The 14,639-nt window shown below is 44.7% G+C and overlaps 2 protein-coding genes across 2 annotated transcripts; both read right to left on the bottom strand.

The window, feature by feature from the left end:
• Positions 1-550: 550 nt before the first annotated feature.
• Positions 551-4,826, bottom strand: shld3 (shieldin complex subunit 3). Its single transcript, XM_070964822.1, has 3 exons — positions 4,733-4,826; positions 2,709-3,469; positions 551-1,463 (listed from the first exon to the last, which is right to left on the bottom strand). Exons 2-3 carry the CDS (start codon positions 3,339-3,341, stop codon positions 1,260-1,262), a joined length of 837 nt encoding a protein of 278 aa, XP_070820923.1. The 5' UTR covers positions 3,342-3,469; positions 4,733-4,826; the 3' UTR covers positions 551-1,259.
• Positions 4,827-5,403: 577 nt separating this feature from the next.
• LOC139332267 (serine/threonine-protein phosphatase 2A catalytic subunit beta isoform) lies at positions 5,404-14,280 on the bottom strand. The gene is made up of 8 exons (XM_070964075.1): positions 13,847-14,280; positions 12,294-12,332; positions 10,621-10,791; positions 8,209-8,382; positions 7,960-8,049; positions 7,552-7,713; positions 6,960-7,078; positions 5,404-6,164 (listed from the first exon to the last, which is right to left on the bottom strand). Exons 1-8 carry the CDS (start codon positions 13,946-13,948, stop codon positions 6,092-6,094), a joined length of 930 nt encoding a protein of 309 aa, XP_070820176.1. The 5' UTR covers positions 13,949-14,280; the 3' UTR covers positions 5,404-6,091.
• Between the last annotated feature and the right edge of the window lie 359 nt (positions 14,281-14,639).

The raw sequence follows: 14,639 nt of genomic DNA, 5'->3' as shown, positions 1-14,639 counted from the left end.
TCTGAGCCAATTTTGACATTTTCTTACATTTCATCATAGTGTTAAGAGGACATAACCATGGGTTTAAGAGATTACAACCGATTACCGAGGGGCCGGGGGGCAGGGCAACGACGTCATATCCGGTAACCTAGATTTTAATGCAGCATGCAGCACTGTCAAGTCAGGGGACCATGGCAACAAAAGAATGTGTGTGTGTGTGTGTGTGTGTGTGTGTGTGTGTGTGTGTGTGTGTGTGTGAGTGAGAGAGAGAGAGAGAGAGATGGGGGGTGTGCTGTACTCAGGCTGTCCTCATTTATTCAGGTCTTATTCAAGCAGCACCGTCTTTGACTCTGTGTGTGTGTGTGTGTGTGTGTGTGTGTGTGTGTGTGTGTGTGTGTGTGTGTGTGTGTGTGTGTGTGTGTGAGAGATGGAGGGCCAGTTTTTTCTTCCTGTCAGTAAAAAGCAGGGTGAGTCCGACATCATGTGACTGCTGCCGCGGCTTTTCCAGAACGAGCTGCACATCACATGCAGGCTGTTGGTCCATCCAGACATTAAAGAACGACACTGACCTGATGTACAACACATGAAACCTTTATTCACAGCACACAGTGCCTGAAGTGATGTGAAAAATACAATCAGAAATTCATAAATATACAATCGACTAGAATTTGGCACAAAATACAAATTGTTACCCCCCCACCCCCCGTTCAGTTCATCAATGATGTAGATTTGTATAAAATATCAATGGAGTTGTGCACTTGAGGATTGTTGTGAGAAAATACTAAATACAAAAAGCACTGCGGTTGTTTAGAAGACATATGCTCTGATTTTACCAGCTTTGATATTTAATAAATAATGTGCTCAGCTGCTGCTGCTGATGTTAAAATGTTCGATCATGTGGAAAACACACGGATGCGTCTCCACACTGAGCGTGTTCGCTTGCGCACTCGAATCCTGATCATGTGTCCACATGTAAACACCACATCCTGGTTTCAGAAGCCCGCGTTAACCGAATATTCATTATGGTCTGCTACCAGTAAAACTTGGATTAGGGTTCTTCATCTGGAGAGCAAAAATATAAACATCAGTTTACTGGAAATCAGACTAAAATATCAAGTAAATAAGTAAACAAGGCCGCAGCTGAGTTTGATCCTGACGTGCAAAGAGCTTTTCCAGCGTCTTCTCAGTGTGATCATAACGCCTGTGCCTGTAAACATCTGTGTAAAAACCTGAGTGTGCCTCTGGACTGATGGTCCTCAGCTCGTCCTTCTGCAGGTCCTCTACATGCTGAAGATGTCTCCCAGTCTGTGGACGGACAGGCGGATGCTCCCCGACAGCTGCAGCTCGTCCTTCAGAGAACGTCCCACCTGCTCAGAGTACAGAACGTCACAGAACACCCAGATCTCCGCACGCTCCCGCTGGATGTTGGCGTTGCAGGTCGGCAACCTGGACCTCCTGACGGAGCGGCTCACGGCCTGCCACACCTGCAGGAGGAGAGCCCGCAGGTGGGGTGAGGTGAGGAAGATGATGAACAGACATTAAAGATGAAGGACAGAAAATTAGACCGCAAGATGAGTAATTCATGCAGAAAAGACATATTTTCCAATTATTTAGTTTAAAAAAAGTTGGACAACATCAACAACACAAAATGTGACTCATGAAATGAATTCAAACAAAGCAGATCTGCATTTTTTTATGTCTCGTAGCATCGACGTGTACAAATGTGAGGAAACAGTGAACATGTTTTTTCAGCTCAACAGGATTTAATCAAGCTGCTTGTTTTAGTCGACCAAGAGACCAGAAACTCCTCTAAAACATCCTGTAACTCGACGCTGGGATGGATCTTAACCCGAGCTCAGCCTGAATCTGTCGACGCACCGTGCTGAGATACTGAACGCAGCGGAAAAACAGTGAAGGATGAAGGTACAGATAAAGATCTGCAGACACACCACATCAAACCACAGACTGTGGAGTCAGCAGCACAGCTTCCCCACCGACTGACCTCTGACCTGAGCGAACACCGAGTGTCACTCAGCTCTGTCCAGGTCCTTCCAGGGCCCGGCAGACATTCACGTCACACATGGACGTTTACGGTCTACAAGCTGAAGACGTTCAACAAGAACCTGTAAATGTGCAGGTCGATACACGACGGCAGCACTCCCACACATTCATTATCTATGCATCGACAGATTTCTGGACATCTGTCTGTCCATCCAGCACTTCCAGACGGAATCTCTTTCTGGAGATATTCATGGTCCTCAGAGGACGAATCCTCCACTGCTGGATGATTGGAATGAAGTTTGGCTCACATTCATGTTCCCCTCAGGCTGAATAGAATAACTGCTGATGCTCCAACTTTTCATCAAGTGCCAGCTTCAGTTGTACTTTGTGTTTACTGCTAACTGGTAAAGGTTAGCATGCTAACATGCTAAACCTCAATGGTGAACATGGTAAACATACATCAGCATGTTAGCATGCTGGCTGTAGCCTAGCGGTTAAGGTGAATATCCCATATTATCATTAGATTACAGGAAATGGGACCTTCTCTGTCCCATGTTTGCCGTCTCTTTCTATTGGCTGTTAAATAAAGGCAAAATACTCCCAAAAAAGACAAAAAGGAACAAGGAATGTGAGTAATAACAGCACGTTAGCGTTTAGCTCAGGTACAGCTTCAGAGCAGCTGGCTTGGCTGGAGACTCTGGGTCCTGTTCCATGAATGATCTACCGACCTGTTCGATGTCCCTGGACGCCCCACAGTTGTGTTGACTGATCACCCATTTGACCCTCTGGCGGAGGTGGAGCCTGTGGACGGACACCATGTGATGGAAGTGTTTGGACAGCGACTGGGAGCTCTGCAGGAGAACTCCTGTCCGCGTAAAGACACTCCAGGACCGTTTGACCGGTGAGTCTGTGACAGGGAAGCCGTCTTTGTCGTTGTGTTTTTCAGGAGACGGTCTAGTGACCTCCGTCTCCGTTTGGTTAAAGAGCAAGGCTGGGAGGAGATGGTTTGGGGTTTCTGAGACACAGACATCATCTGTGGGTTTCTGTCTGGTCGCCTCTGCATGTGGAGATTCACGAGGTCTTTCAGCAACAACACCGTCAACTTCAGCTTTCTGTACTTTGTTCTGAGCTGTGTTGGCGCGCTGCCGGCTCTCACAGAGGAGTAAACCTGTGCAGGTGATGACTGGAGCTGCTCTGGCAGGTCTGATGGGCAGGTGGCAGTCTGTGGCAGCGGGGAACCAGGGGCTGAAGACCGGGGGAGTCCGACAGGGGAAGGACTCCAGAAGCTTCTCTGTCCTCTCTAACAGACAGCTGAGCCCAGCGGCTGATCCAGGCTGATAGTGCAGAACCACATCCTCCATACAGACGGACAGAGATCACAGGACTGACTGCACCGCCCGCCTCCTCCTCATGATGATGTCATTCTGCTAAACAATGCAAGGGATGATGGGACAACGGCAGGAGGCAACGCAGACTAGTCCAGTGAGGCCTGTGAAAATTCAAGTACAACACTGATTATGTTTACAGCTCCAGCACATAAATTTAAGTCCACAGTTCACATTTACAGCAGTGACAACAGATAACTCTGAAGACTGCAGTGTGAACATGAGTCCAATACACACACCTTGAACACGGCTTAACTGAGGGGAAAAAACTCCTGAACACGTCAAAATATCAAGTGGTGGCCACATGATGGCAAAGACAAACCTGATAGGACGGACTGAAGGGATCCTGAACAGAACTGGACCATTTGAGTGACATATCTGAGCCTCCAGAGCCAGATTCACCAGCTGCGCTCAAACTTTGCCTCATTTTAACGTTTCAAAGTGGTTAATAAGAAGAGATTCGCCTTCATTATATGAACAGGTTGCACCACACAAGCTATTTCTTACCCACAGTAAAAACTGTTGTGCAGATGACCGGACCGACTGGTCCAACTGACAGAACTATCTTCCTCATGTGTGAATGCAGGTGGTGACACAGATTACAGTCATCACATCTGATCAAAACGGGCTCCACTTTAAAACAGTGACAACCATCACTGATAACTTTAACTGATCATTAATTATGGAGCGTCCGGATGTTTAAAACAATCCTCGAAAAAATGTTTTAGGATCAGAATTTCAGGTTTTTATCTTTCAGGAAAAACTGACTCTGGGCCTTGTGATTTGAGGATAACGAGAAATAGTTTGAGTTTCCAATCTAAACTGAACAAACGGAGAGAAATCCAAAACGCACAGAATCAAACGTGTCTTAAATTAAATGCTGCCACCTTGAGCCAAAGACGTGACATTGAGCTCTGAAGGAACCATTTCCTGAAGACTTCATTTAGTTTTAAGTTTAGTATGTGAGCAGATTTACAGCAAATACACAGTCACTCAGTCTGAGTCTGAGTCCCGTTAAAGCACCATCAATGTAAACAATTAGCAAACTCAGCTAATGTCGAATCAAAGAGCTGAGAATACGAGACAAAAACAGAAATTCGCTTCAGTAACTGCAAGACAATCAGGTCAAACGTGGCGTTAAATTTAAGTATAATACGTTGAGTCTGTTTGACACTTTCACGATCCCCCGGTTTCTAAAATCCCCTCACCGGTAGCTAATGGTTTTAGCTTGTTATGCTAGCGGCTAGCTTTCGTCAGCTAAAAACAAGCTGGCTAGAAAAGCCGAGGAGCCGCTGGATGTGAAGAAATGTCCAGCAGGCAGTTAATTAACATCATATACAGCAAATAATAGTACATACAATACCAACCTTTATGTCAGCGGTTTGTGATCCTCTGTGAAATCAGCCACCAAGAAGTTAATACACACAGCAACTGACAAACTAACATGGAGTTTAGAGTGCGCTTCCCGGAAACTCTCGCGATAACTAACAAAATTTCACGTTTGGTTGGTGGTTCGCTATAAAACTACCAGAAGAGGTTAAATTGACTCAAGATATATTTTAAAAGTTACGTGTTTGCACTTGTATTTTAATCATGATCATTTACTGCCTGGCAGGTTGTCTCCAGTGTCCAGTGAGCGACAACAGTTTACACACAATTATCGTTCCATCGCGTTGGATTAGGAATACTTCCTTTACAAATAACTGGATTATATGACACAATATTTTACTTATTCTTCCCATCCATAGTTCATTTTCATTTAAATTCTTATAGAACATAGGTTTTCAAATTACAAAAGAGACATAAAGAAATCTCACAACTAACCCAAATATAACCTGCTGCTGAAGAGTTTTGTGAACGTTTCCGGGAAAAGTGTTAAGTCGCTTTGACAAGATTCAGTTTCAAAGTTAAATCCTACTTTCTTAAAGTCAAAGCATGTTCTGCTGCTTTTTAAAAACGTACAGGAATAAAGTTTCTTCACCACAATGGCTGAGCGAAGCGTAACTCCAGCTAAAGAAATGACACTGACGCTGCCCACTAGTTTGTCAATAGGACATTTTTATTTCATACGTCTGTTGTCTTTATTCAAATTACAGTAATATACTTGCTGAGATGACCACCGGCTGCAGCCTGGACAGCTAAAACTGACAGCTGTACTACTTGAAGCAAACTTTTTCTTTTTTTTTTCTTCTTTTTCAAAATTATCTTGCAACAGAAAAAAGCACATATGCCATGAGATGTGTGGTGTGGCGGTGATGTCAGGTAGGTAGGGTTATAGTGCTGGTCTAAAAAAACAAACAGAAACAGGAAAACAAAAGAAAGAGAAAAAAGAAAGAAAAAAGAGAAAGAAAAAGAAAGAAAGACTGCGCGTTGTACATGTTGTAAAAGGATCAGAATATGGCACATTTGGTCCACGTTGGTAGTTTTATTATCTCGTTTTCAAACATGTAATAAACAAAAAAATAAGAAAACAGATCATATTTGTACGTGTTGTTTTTCCCAGAAGCACAGCATTAATGACAGCATATTGAAAACAAGACTGTAGAGGGGGGGCCGCTCTTTACGCTTCTCTCTTTGTTAAAATCTCGGTTCGTCAGCCAATCGGTTGTTTCTATTCTCCGTGGTACAGTATTATAATCGTTAAGATACTTCCATCCAAAATGAGGGGGCGGGGCAGGGGGAGGGGGTGGAGCTTTGTGGATGATTGACAGGGATGCTTTGGACATTCACAGGAAGTAGTCAGGAGTGCGTCTGGTCACATGGGGCTCGCCGCGGCGGGGGGCGGGGTCAAACTGAAGGCTGAGGAGGCAGAAAGGGTTCGTTATCGATGACATCACTTTGACACAGACTTCAGAAAAATACATCGATGCGCAGAGTGTTTGGAGCAGGACGCCGTCGCCCTTTAAAGGAGACTCTGTTCCTGCAGGACGTCTGAACACATCCTGAGACGCGTCATTGCAGTCTGTGTTTCAACGGCTGCGAGCAACGACCATCACAAACGTTAACACACGACGGCTGCTAAATATTTGACCAATCAAAGCAAGCGTGTAAGAGGAAGTCACTGTGACGTCAAACTATAATAATGAAGTAAACGAATCTGAACCATCAATCCTCCTTTAGTGTTGTGTTAATAACAGTCAGCTGTATTCAAACAGTTTCCTGCGTGGATCATATCAGATCAAGAGAACACAGATGGCGATATCGCTCAAGGTTCAGCGTAGATGAGCCTCAGGTGCTGAGCGCCTCACACTTGGCTGAGGCAGAACGCCCAACAACAAAATCTGTCTTTTAAGTTTGGGAACAACTGACAGCTTTAATTAATCCTGGAAAGAGCAGCTAAAAACATCATTCAAACACAACTGTAGTCTGTCTGTCTGATGGCGCTGCAGCAGGGACGTAGCTGTCACACAGCTCGTCCCGTGCAGACGTGGAGCGTCTGATACTCGCTTTAAGGCGCAGACAGTCCACGGCTGCACGGCGGCTGAGGCAGCCAACCATCGCCTGTGCTCCTCCAGCTGAAAACAACTTTTGGTGCGTGATAGAGACATTTCATACATTCTGTCAGTCTCATTTCTTTAATGTCTTCATACTTACAAAGAGTATTTCAGAGTGTCGTCCAGTTCCATGATGGCTGCCTGGTTTCCACAGCGGTAGCAGTAGTTCGGAGCACTAAAGATAGTCACCACGTTCTTATCATGGCCCCAGTTGTAGCCCTGAAGTACAATAAGATACGTGTGGTTAGAGCGGTGAACGTTTCAAAGACTTTCATCTGCAGAGGGACACCAGCACTGGAAACGTCCCACCAATGAGTCAAAGCCACTGAAGAACAAGTCGTCGACTGACACCTGGCTACAAAACGACTCTCGATGGCTCGTCCAATCACAGTTCAACTTCAGAAATACCAAATGTGCTTCCAGTCTCAGCTGCAGCTGCTGACTGAAGCTCATTTGAACACAAAGTGTGAGAGTGTGTCAGGTGGAGAGACTCTGTGGGAGTGAGCAGGACGGAGGAGCGCTGCACCCGGACGACTTCATCACATTATGTTGCCATAGATACAGGAGGATCTTTAGGACCCTTCAGTCCACTGAGTGAACACGAGTGCCAGCATGACAAGAACAAGACACAAAGATCAAAGTTTAACTCCTCAGAGTGTGATGTTGGTGGTGTGTGTGTGTACGCGCGTTACCTCCATGACCAGCTGATGGGCGCGGGACACCAGGGTGAGGCCGTTGGCGTGGTTGAAGGTTTCAGAGATGTCCTGTCCAAAGGTGTAGCCGGCACCTCGGGGAGAGATTCCCCACCCACCGCGATCATCAGGGTCCGACCACAGCAGGTCACACATCGGGCCCTGGGGGGGTGTTAAAAAAAAAAAAAGTATATTTTCAAGGTGTTTTAAAACGTCTTCTGTAGGAGCCAATGGGCTTTGAGCTGCCTCAGACTGCAGAAATCACAGAACTGAATGGACACCCTGTGTTTCAGCGTTCAGGTGTGTGTGTGTGTGTGTGTGTGTGTGTGTGTGTGTGTGTGTGTGTGTGTGTGTGTGTGTGTGTGTGTGTGTGTGTGTGTGTGTGTGTGTGCGTGCGCATGCCTGTACCTCATGTGGGACTTCTTGCAGGCGATCCAGAGCTCGTATGTGATCCAGAGTGTCTATGGAGGGAGACAAACCTCCGTGGAGACAGAAGATCTGAAAGGAGAAAGATTTTAACACGACCAGCAGAAATTAATCAAAGGCAGCATCGAGGACAGGACGGACGTCACAGCACAAAGAGACGATGCCGGTTCACCGCTACGTGCAAACTGTTTCAGCACTGGTGGACTCGGCCTCCCTGGCTAACCGTCCTACCTGTCCGTCAACCAGTGCGGTGAGAGGCAGGTAGTCGAACAGGTCTGTGAAGTACTTCCACACGTTGGCGTTGCCGTACTTCCTCAGGCACTCGTCGTAGAAGCCGTAGACCTGCGTGATCTGCCGCGACTCGTGGTTCCCTCGCAGGATGGTGATTCGCTCCCGGAAACGAACCTGAGCGACAGAACAACAGAAACCATGAACGAGCTGCAATCAATGACTTCACTCAGAGCGGACGCCATGCAAAGATTCACTGAAAAATTAGAAATGACCCAAAAAATCTGTTTCAGCTTCTAGATGTGAAGGTTTGTCGCTTTGTCTCATGATGGACGTTTTAGACATTTGGAGACGTGACCTTAGCTTTAGGAAACTCTGATGGACATTTGTCATCACTGTCCAATGTGTTTATTGACGAATGGACAGAATAATGTGAACTGAAGCTGAAAACAGCTGCTGGTCTGGTGTCACCATCCACTCATCTGATTCTTCTTCTGCTGATTAACAGATTAAGGTGTTCTTGCCGACCTCACACTCGCCGCAGTGTGATGAAAGAAAGTTGCTGTGTTTCCCGTTTTTGCTGTGAAAGTCTTTCTTGCATTTCAAACTAGTTTCTGTGGTTTTGCTGGAAATCTGATCTTTTGGACCAAAACACTTCGACAGGACTTCAGTCGTTTGTCTTGTTGATACAAACTCCTTCATCGTGGAGCCGGCAGCAGACACTAAGCGTAAACGTATGATGTCATTACGCCAATGAGTCCGAATATTGCCATCATCGCCATTTTCAGAACATTTGAAATTCTACCGATATTACTGTGAAATGGCACAAACATCCTCAGGGGCGATGATAATCTGTCCACTGACCTTTTCCAGAGTCAGAAAGTCTCAACTCAGCATCTAATCAATTCATATTTAGGTCTGAAACCAACAAATATTTACATTATTGATCCATGTGCTGATTGTTTGATTGAACAGATCAAATCAGAAACTGAAGTATCGACATCTGCTCAGACATCTCCTTCAGTCGCTGTCAGCTCATCGCTGAGCTGTCATCACACACACCGAACATGCTGACGTGGAATCAGTCTGCTCTGAAGCTGATGAGACGTTCGAGCTGAGAGTAACTGCAGGTTATTTTTAGATGCACTGAGGAGGCCACATCAACAGGTTCAGTGTCCTGCTTATCAGATTTGTCATGATAACAGGAAAATGTCAGCAGCGATGTGGCCTCGCAGAGCCGAGGCTGACAGACTGACCGTGTCCAGGGGATGGACGATAAACTGACCGAGCGCCTCAAACTGCCTGCAGGCTGTCTTTTCACCTTTTTATCTGGTTCTTTATTCAATGTGTTTCTGCCTTGTTGTGGAGAACGGTGCGTTCAGGAGACCCTTCAGCCACGTTTCCGTCAGTCTCACGTGTCTGACAGAGCAGATAAGAGTTTATTTTAAGGCTGTCTAACAGTAACTGCAGCTCTGTATAACTGTACTTTAAAGGGAGTGAGCTCAGAGTTTCTTTCTCTGCGTCGGTGCATGAGGGCAGCTATCATGATGCGTTCACTACACAGCCCCTGTAGACGACATCTGGCAGCTCATCACCGACCTGTCAGATGTTTAACAGGAGAATAAGGAGATCAGGTAACTCATGAGGGAAACATGAAGAGACATTAATTAGATTTTGTTTCAGGTGGTCATCACCTGTCGTGATGTCACACAGCACTGAGGGCGGGGCAACATGGTTGTCAGCTGATGACCAAACAGCAGCAGGTGATACGGAGGGAAATTTAAAGTGATCTTTTCACAGCTCTGAATGCTGGCAGAGACACAACAGTACGGTTTGTATCTGAGTTCAGACACAAGACAAACGTGACTTCATCCGTCTGTGGTGCTCAAAGTGTTTGTGGCGTCTCGTTTATTTGCTGGACAGAGCCGCCGCTTCAGGCACGGCGCACTGAAACAGAGCAGAAACCACATCAGACCGGCTGGGTTTGGAGGACACTCAGTCCTCCGCTCGTCTCGGCAGCTGGGAGACTTTGACCATCATCACTCTTATCAAATATCATTTTATCAACCTAATGAGCTACCTTTGGTCTGAGGGGTAATTAAATTATTTAACTGAAGTTTAAATCTAACCTTGATTTGGGCCACGAATTATTTTCACTGCTGATTAATGTGCTGATTATTTTTTTGGATTGATTAAATAAACTTATTTGGTCGATAAAATGTCAGAAAGAGGGTGAAAAATGTTGATCGGAGCCCAAGAGGACGTTCTCAATTGTCCTGTTTTTTGTTGTTTTACCATCAAAGACTGAGAAAATATTCACATGTAAAAAGCTTCTGCTTTCTAAGACTTTCATACCTGCAGATCTCTGAACACACTGTCTGCTAGCTGAGCGTTAGCATGCGTGACCGCGCTTACCTTTAACGTGACGAGCAGCGTGACCGTCTCCACAGAGTAGTAGCCTCTGTCGACGTAGTCTCCCATGAACAGGTAGTTGGTGTCGGGAGACTTGCCTCCGATCTTAAACAGCTCCATCAGGTCGTGGAACTGACCATGGACATCGCCGCACACAGTCACCGGGCATCGCACCTGAGGACGCAGGTAACAATGTCACTGGATCACCTCAGCCAAACAGACACAAGCGGCAGTCCAACAGTAACGCCGACACAGCGGCTTCCTGAGGTTTCTTTCTTTTTTCAGTACAAACGCTTTGATCAAACGACAGATTGATGTGAAGCTTTAGTTTTTTTAGTTGATGTTCAGTCTTTGGGAAAAAACTTTTCCAGAAACTTCTTCAGTTTTCTATGTTGAACATGTTGTGACTAAAGCTGAGCAGCAGTTCACATGGACATCAGGAGGAAGGTAACTGGGTGCAGATGAACCAAACATGTGGATGTCTTAAGAAGCGTAAGACCTTATTATTACTGCTCATTTATTGATACCATCACTGAGGTTTATCACCACACAATAATGCTGAATGTACTGATTTCCTACAAACAGAAACACTCAGGATAACCAAAACGCCAACCATGGATAAAGTGAATATTACTGCTTTTCATGATTCAGGGCCTCAGACATTAATTTGCATAATTGACCAATGGCATAAAAAACACTAAAGGACATTATCAGATTACGTGAAGCAGCCGTTTCACTCACATGACGTCGGCCCGTTACTTTGACAACACTTCCTGTTTTAGTGTGTTTGCGTCTTAGAGATGGCTCTGCTGTACAGAGCGCAGTGTAAATACAGATCATCCATTCATTCAGCTCATAAACGTCTGTGTGGCGCATGTGGAAAATGCATCACTTTTTAATGCTTTTTAATGCTGCTGGCCGCTGGAGTGAAGCACGCTGCAGGTTGACTTTAAATTCATCCTTCGTTTCTTTAATGTTTACTGAAGAACAGAACTGCTGGTGCTTTCTATGCCTGCTGGCAGACTATGTTTCTAAAAAGACTGTGGCATTTAAAAAGGGAAGAGTGTGAGAGCCTGCAGCTCAGCTGAGACTCTGTTTGTGGTGTAAACAAGGTGTGATTCTGTTCTGACTGCAGCAGCTCCGTCACATTCAGCTCCCCACACGCCAGAGGGAACAACGCTGAACATCAGCTTCCACATAACAGCTGAGCTTCTCTTTAATATCATAAGGACATCTGCTATAAACAAAAGAAGTTTGGTCAAACAAGAACTTCTACTCAATGCTGGACTGTAGAAATGCCGCCTGGTTTCAGCTGAAGCGTCAGTCTTCTTATCTAAAGGTGGAAACCTGATGAGGAACAATTCCTCTTCACTTCTGTGCTTTCATTTGTACCAAACATGAACACAACTTATTGCACAAAAAGCTTTCAACGTTTGTATTTGGCTTCCCTTTCTGACGCAGTTTGGAAACTTGCAGCAGCTGAAGGTTTCACCAGTCTGCTTTTCATTCATTTCTTCTAATCACACATTCCGCTGATCAACCAATGGATTGATGAAAACATTAGTCTTCCATCTGTATAATATGATCGTCTGTCCACCCTGAAACCTGCATATCAGCCAGTATCTGACAGCCATGATGTTGTGGAAACCAGTGAGTCAGGGTCTGGTTATTCTCACCTCCTGAACGTTGGACTCCTTGGTCAGGATCTCCTTGGCCTGGAGAGGAGACAAACACACGGATTATTAATTAGCAACCTTTTAAAGACATTTTCTTTGTGATCATACGAGCAGACAGAAGGTTAAATAAAACTCTTCAGACGGACACACAAACAGTAATTCATGTCATAAACATCCATGTTTAGCCTTCATGACAGACTGATGGGTTATTTTGAGGAGTCAAGGCTGCGTGAGCTCACAGGACACCGTAGTGTTTGGAATGATTTCGTCAAAGACAGAAACAAAAAACCAGAGCATTTATCCATTAAAATGACAAAAATCACAAAACTGTGGTTCGTTATTTCTGCCGTTCTGCTGTGGGTGACAGTTAATTCTATTTCCTACTGTTATCTGAACTTGTTGTTGTGCTTCGAGGTGAAAGGCTTCACTTCCATCAGAGTTCATTCAAATGCAGATCATACATGTATGAATAAATGAGAGTTGACATGCTTTATTTGTCATTACTGAAGGAGGACTCTGCAGTTTGCTGCTTCTTTGGTCTCATTCAAAACTGTTTTTTAAAAGACAAACACCTTAATGGACAAACTGATATTCAACTCTGAGCTTCAAGATTGAAGATATTCAATTCAAAATCATATAAACACAGAAAAGACAGAAATCCTCACATTCAACGAGGATCTGCTCATTTCTCTGTTGATCGACTGAACACATAACGTTTTAAGTTAATGACTTTTTCCCAATTTACCAACATCGGACTGTTCACATAAAAATAAAAGAATCATCAGGAGATAATCTGATGTTTTACTGAACAAACCAAAGTTATGAATCTTTTCCTTAATTCATTCATTCATTCAACTCACACAAGACCACATTTATTCCTGCACACATTGAGGCCTGCAGCCTCGGTGATGTGATTTAAGCCCATTTTCATAAAAGGTGTTTAGATCATTAAATGTCGATGAGGCACAAAAGCGACCGAGCGAGTTATTTTTATGGTGCAACAAACCTGAAGTGACGTCTGAAAGCTGAGAGGCTCGACAGGTTTATGCAATAAAACGGATGATCGATAAAGACAGGGCGCGGTGCAAACCATGGCACCAACATTTTATTAACAGGCGTTTACTTTCCAGACGAAAACATAAAACTCCTCAATCAAACATACGTTAGGTCCCAGTCCGTCCACAAAATGAAGCCCCGTTAATAAACTGGCAGAAAATGGAGTTCAGTCTATTTGCTGGTCATGATGTAAAAGATGCTAATTTTCGGCCCGTCTGACCTGAGACGACGGTTGTTCTACAACAGTCCACATTAGCATACTTTTAATGGATGGGCAAAACACTTGCCGACAATATCATGTTTTGAAAATTGTTTAACTGGTACAGTGCAGTGCGACACTGGAAAACTCAAGATGACTGATCGAAAACCGGGCGAAAATAGCCGCCTTGCCGTGACTTCATTCCAGAAATTAGTCCGAGCCACCATCGAAATCTAGGCCACACTGAACTCGAGGCCGACGGAGTCAGAATAAACGGCGACTGTTTTAATCAACTTACCTTCTCGCAGAGTGTCCTGACTTGGTTTTCCGTTAGCTGCTTACACTCATTTAGCTGTTCGATCCATTGGTCTAGTTCTTTAGTAAAAGATTTGTCTTCCATGACAGCCGCGGTAGCTTGCTAAGCTAGCAGTATGAGCTACCTGAAAAAACAAACTGGCCTGTGTCTCAACGCTAGCTGCTTTAGCCTTTAGCTCGTCGTATTGTTAACCCGATCTAGTCCCGCCAAATCGGTTGGAAAATCAACGATAAGACCTAAAATTAACGAGTCGTTCAGTCAACTTCTATCATGATAAATTACCGATGTTAAGTTACCACAGTTAAAACTCAGTTTATATTGGCCGGGGGAGTCAAAAGGGTCGAATGTCCCCGATGCGACAGACCGTAGCGGCAAAAGGCAGCGGCGTCGCAGCGGCTAGCCGACTTGCTAAAAGAGCTAGCTACAATAACATCCGGGCATTTCAGCAGCGCAGAGATTCAGCGCACCGGCGTCCCCGCGTGGAAAGATAGAAAACAACTAGAAAACTAAAATCCGTTATTCTTTCCCACAACTTTAAATATTAATGAACGCTAATGTTCTGCTTGGGGTCATCACTTTGTTGTACCATGACTCTTCCTAACAAGTTTATTAACATGACTACAGAAAATGACTTCATTTGTTCTACAGCTGTAAAACATGGTTCAATTCAATGGATTGCCATCTGCTCAGCACTACTCCTCCCAGATTAGCAGTAAGGAATTCGTCAATAGAAATACTGTATGGATATGGATTGTTCGAGTTTTAGAATAGTTTG

This window comes from Chaetodon trifascialis, chromosome 6, assembly GCF_039877785.1.
Source record: "Chaetodon trifascialis isolate fChaTrf1 chromosome 6, fChaTrf1.hap1, whole genome shotgun sequence".
Classification (NCBI taxonomy): domain Eukaryota; kingdom Metazoa; phylum Chordata; class Actinopteri; order Chaetodontiformes; family Chaetodontidae; genus Chaetodon; species Chaetodon trifascialis.
This window is presented reverse-complemented; position numbering and strand designations above follow the sequence as displayed.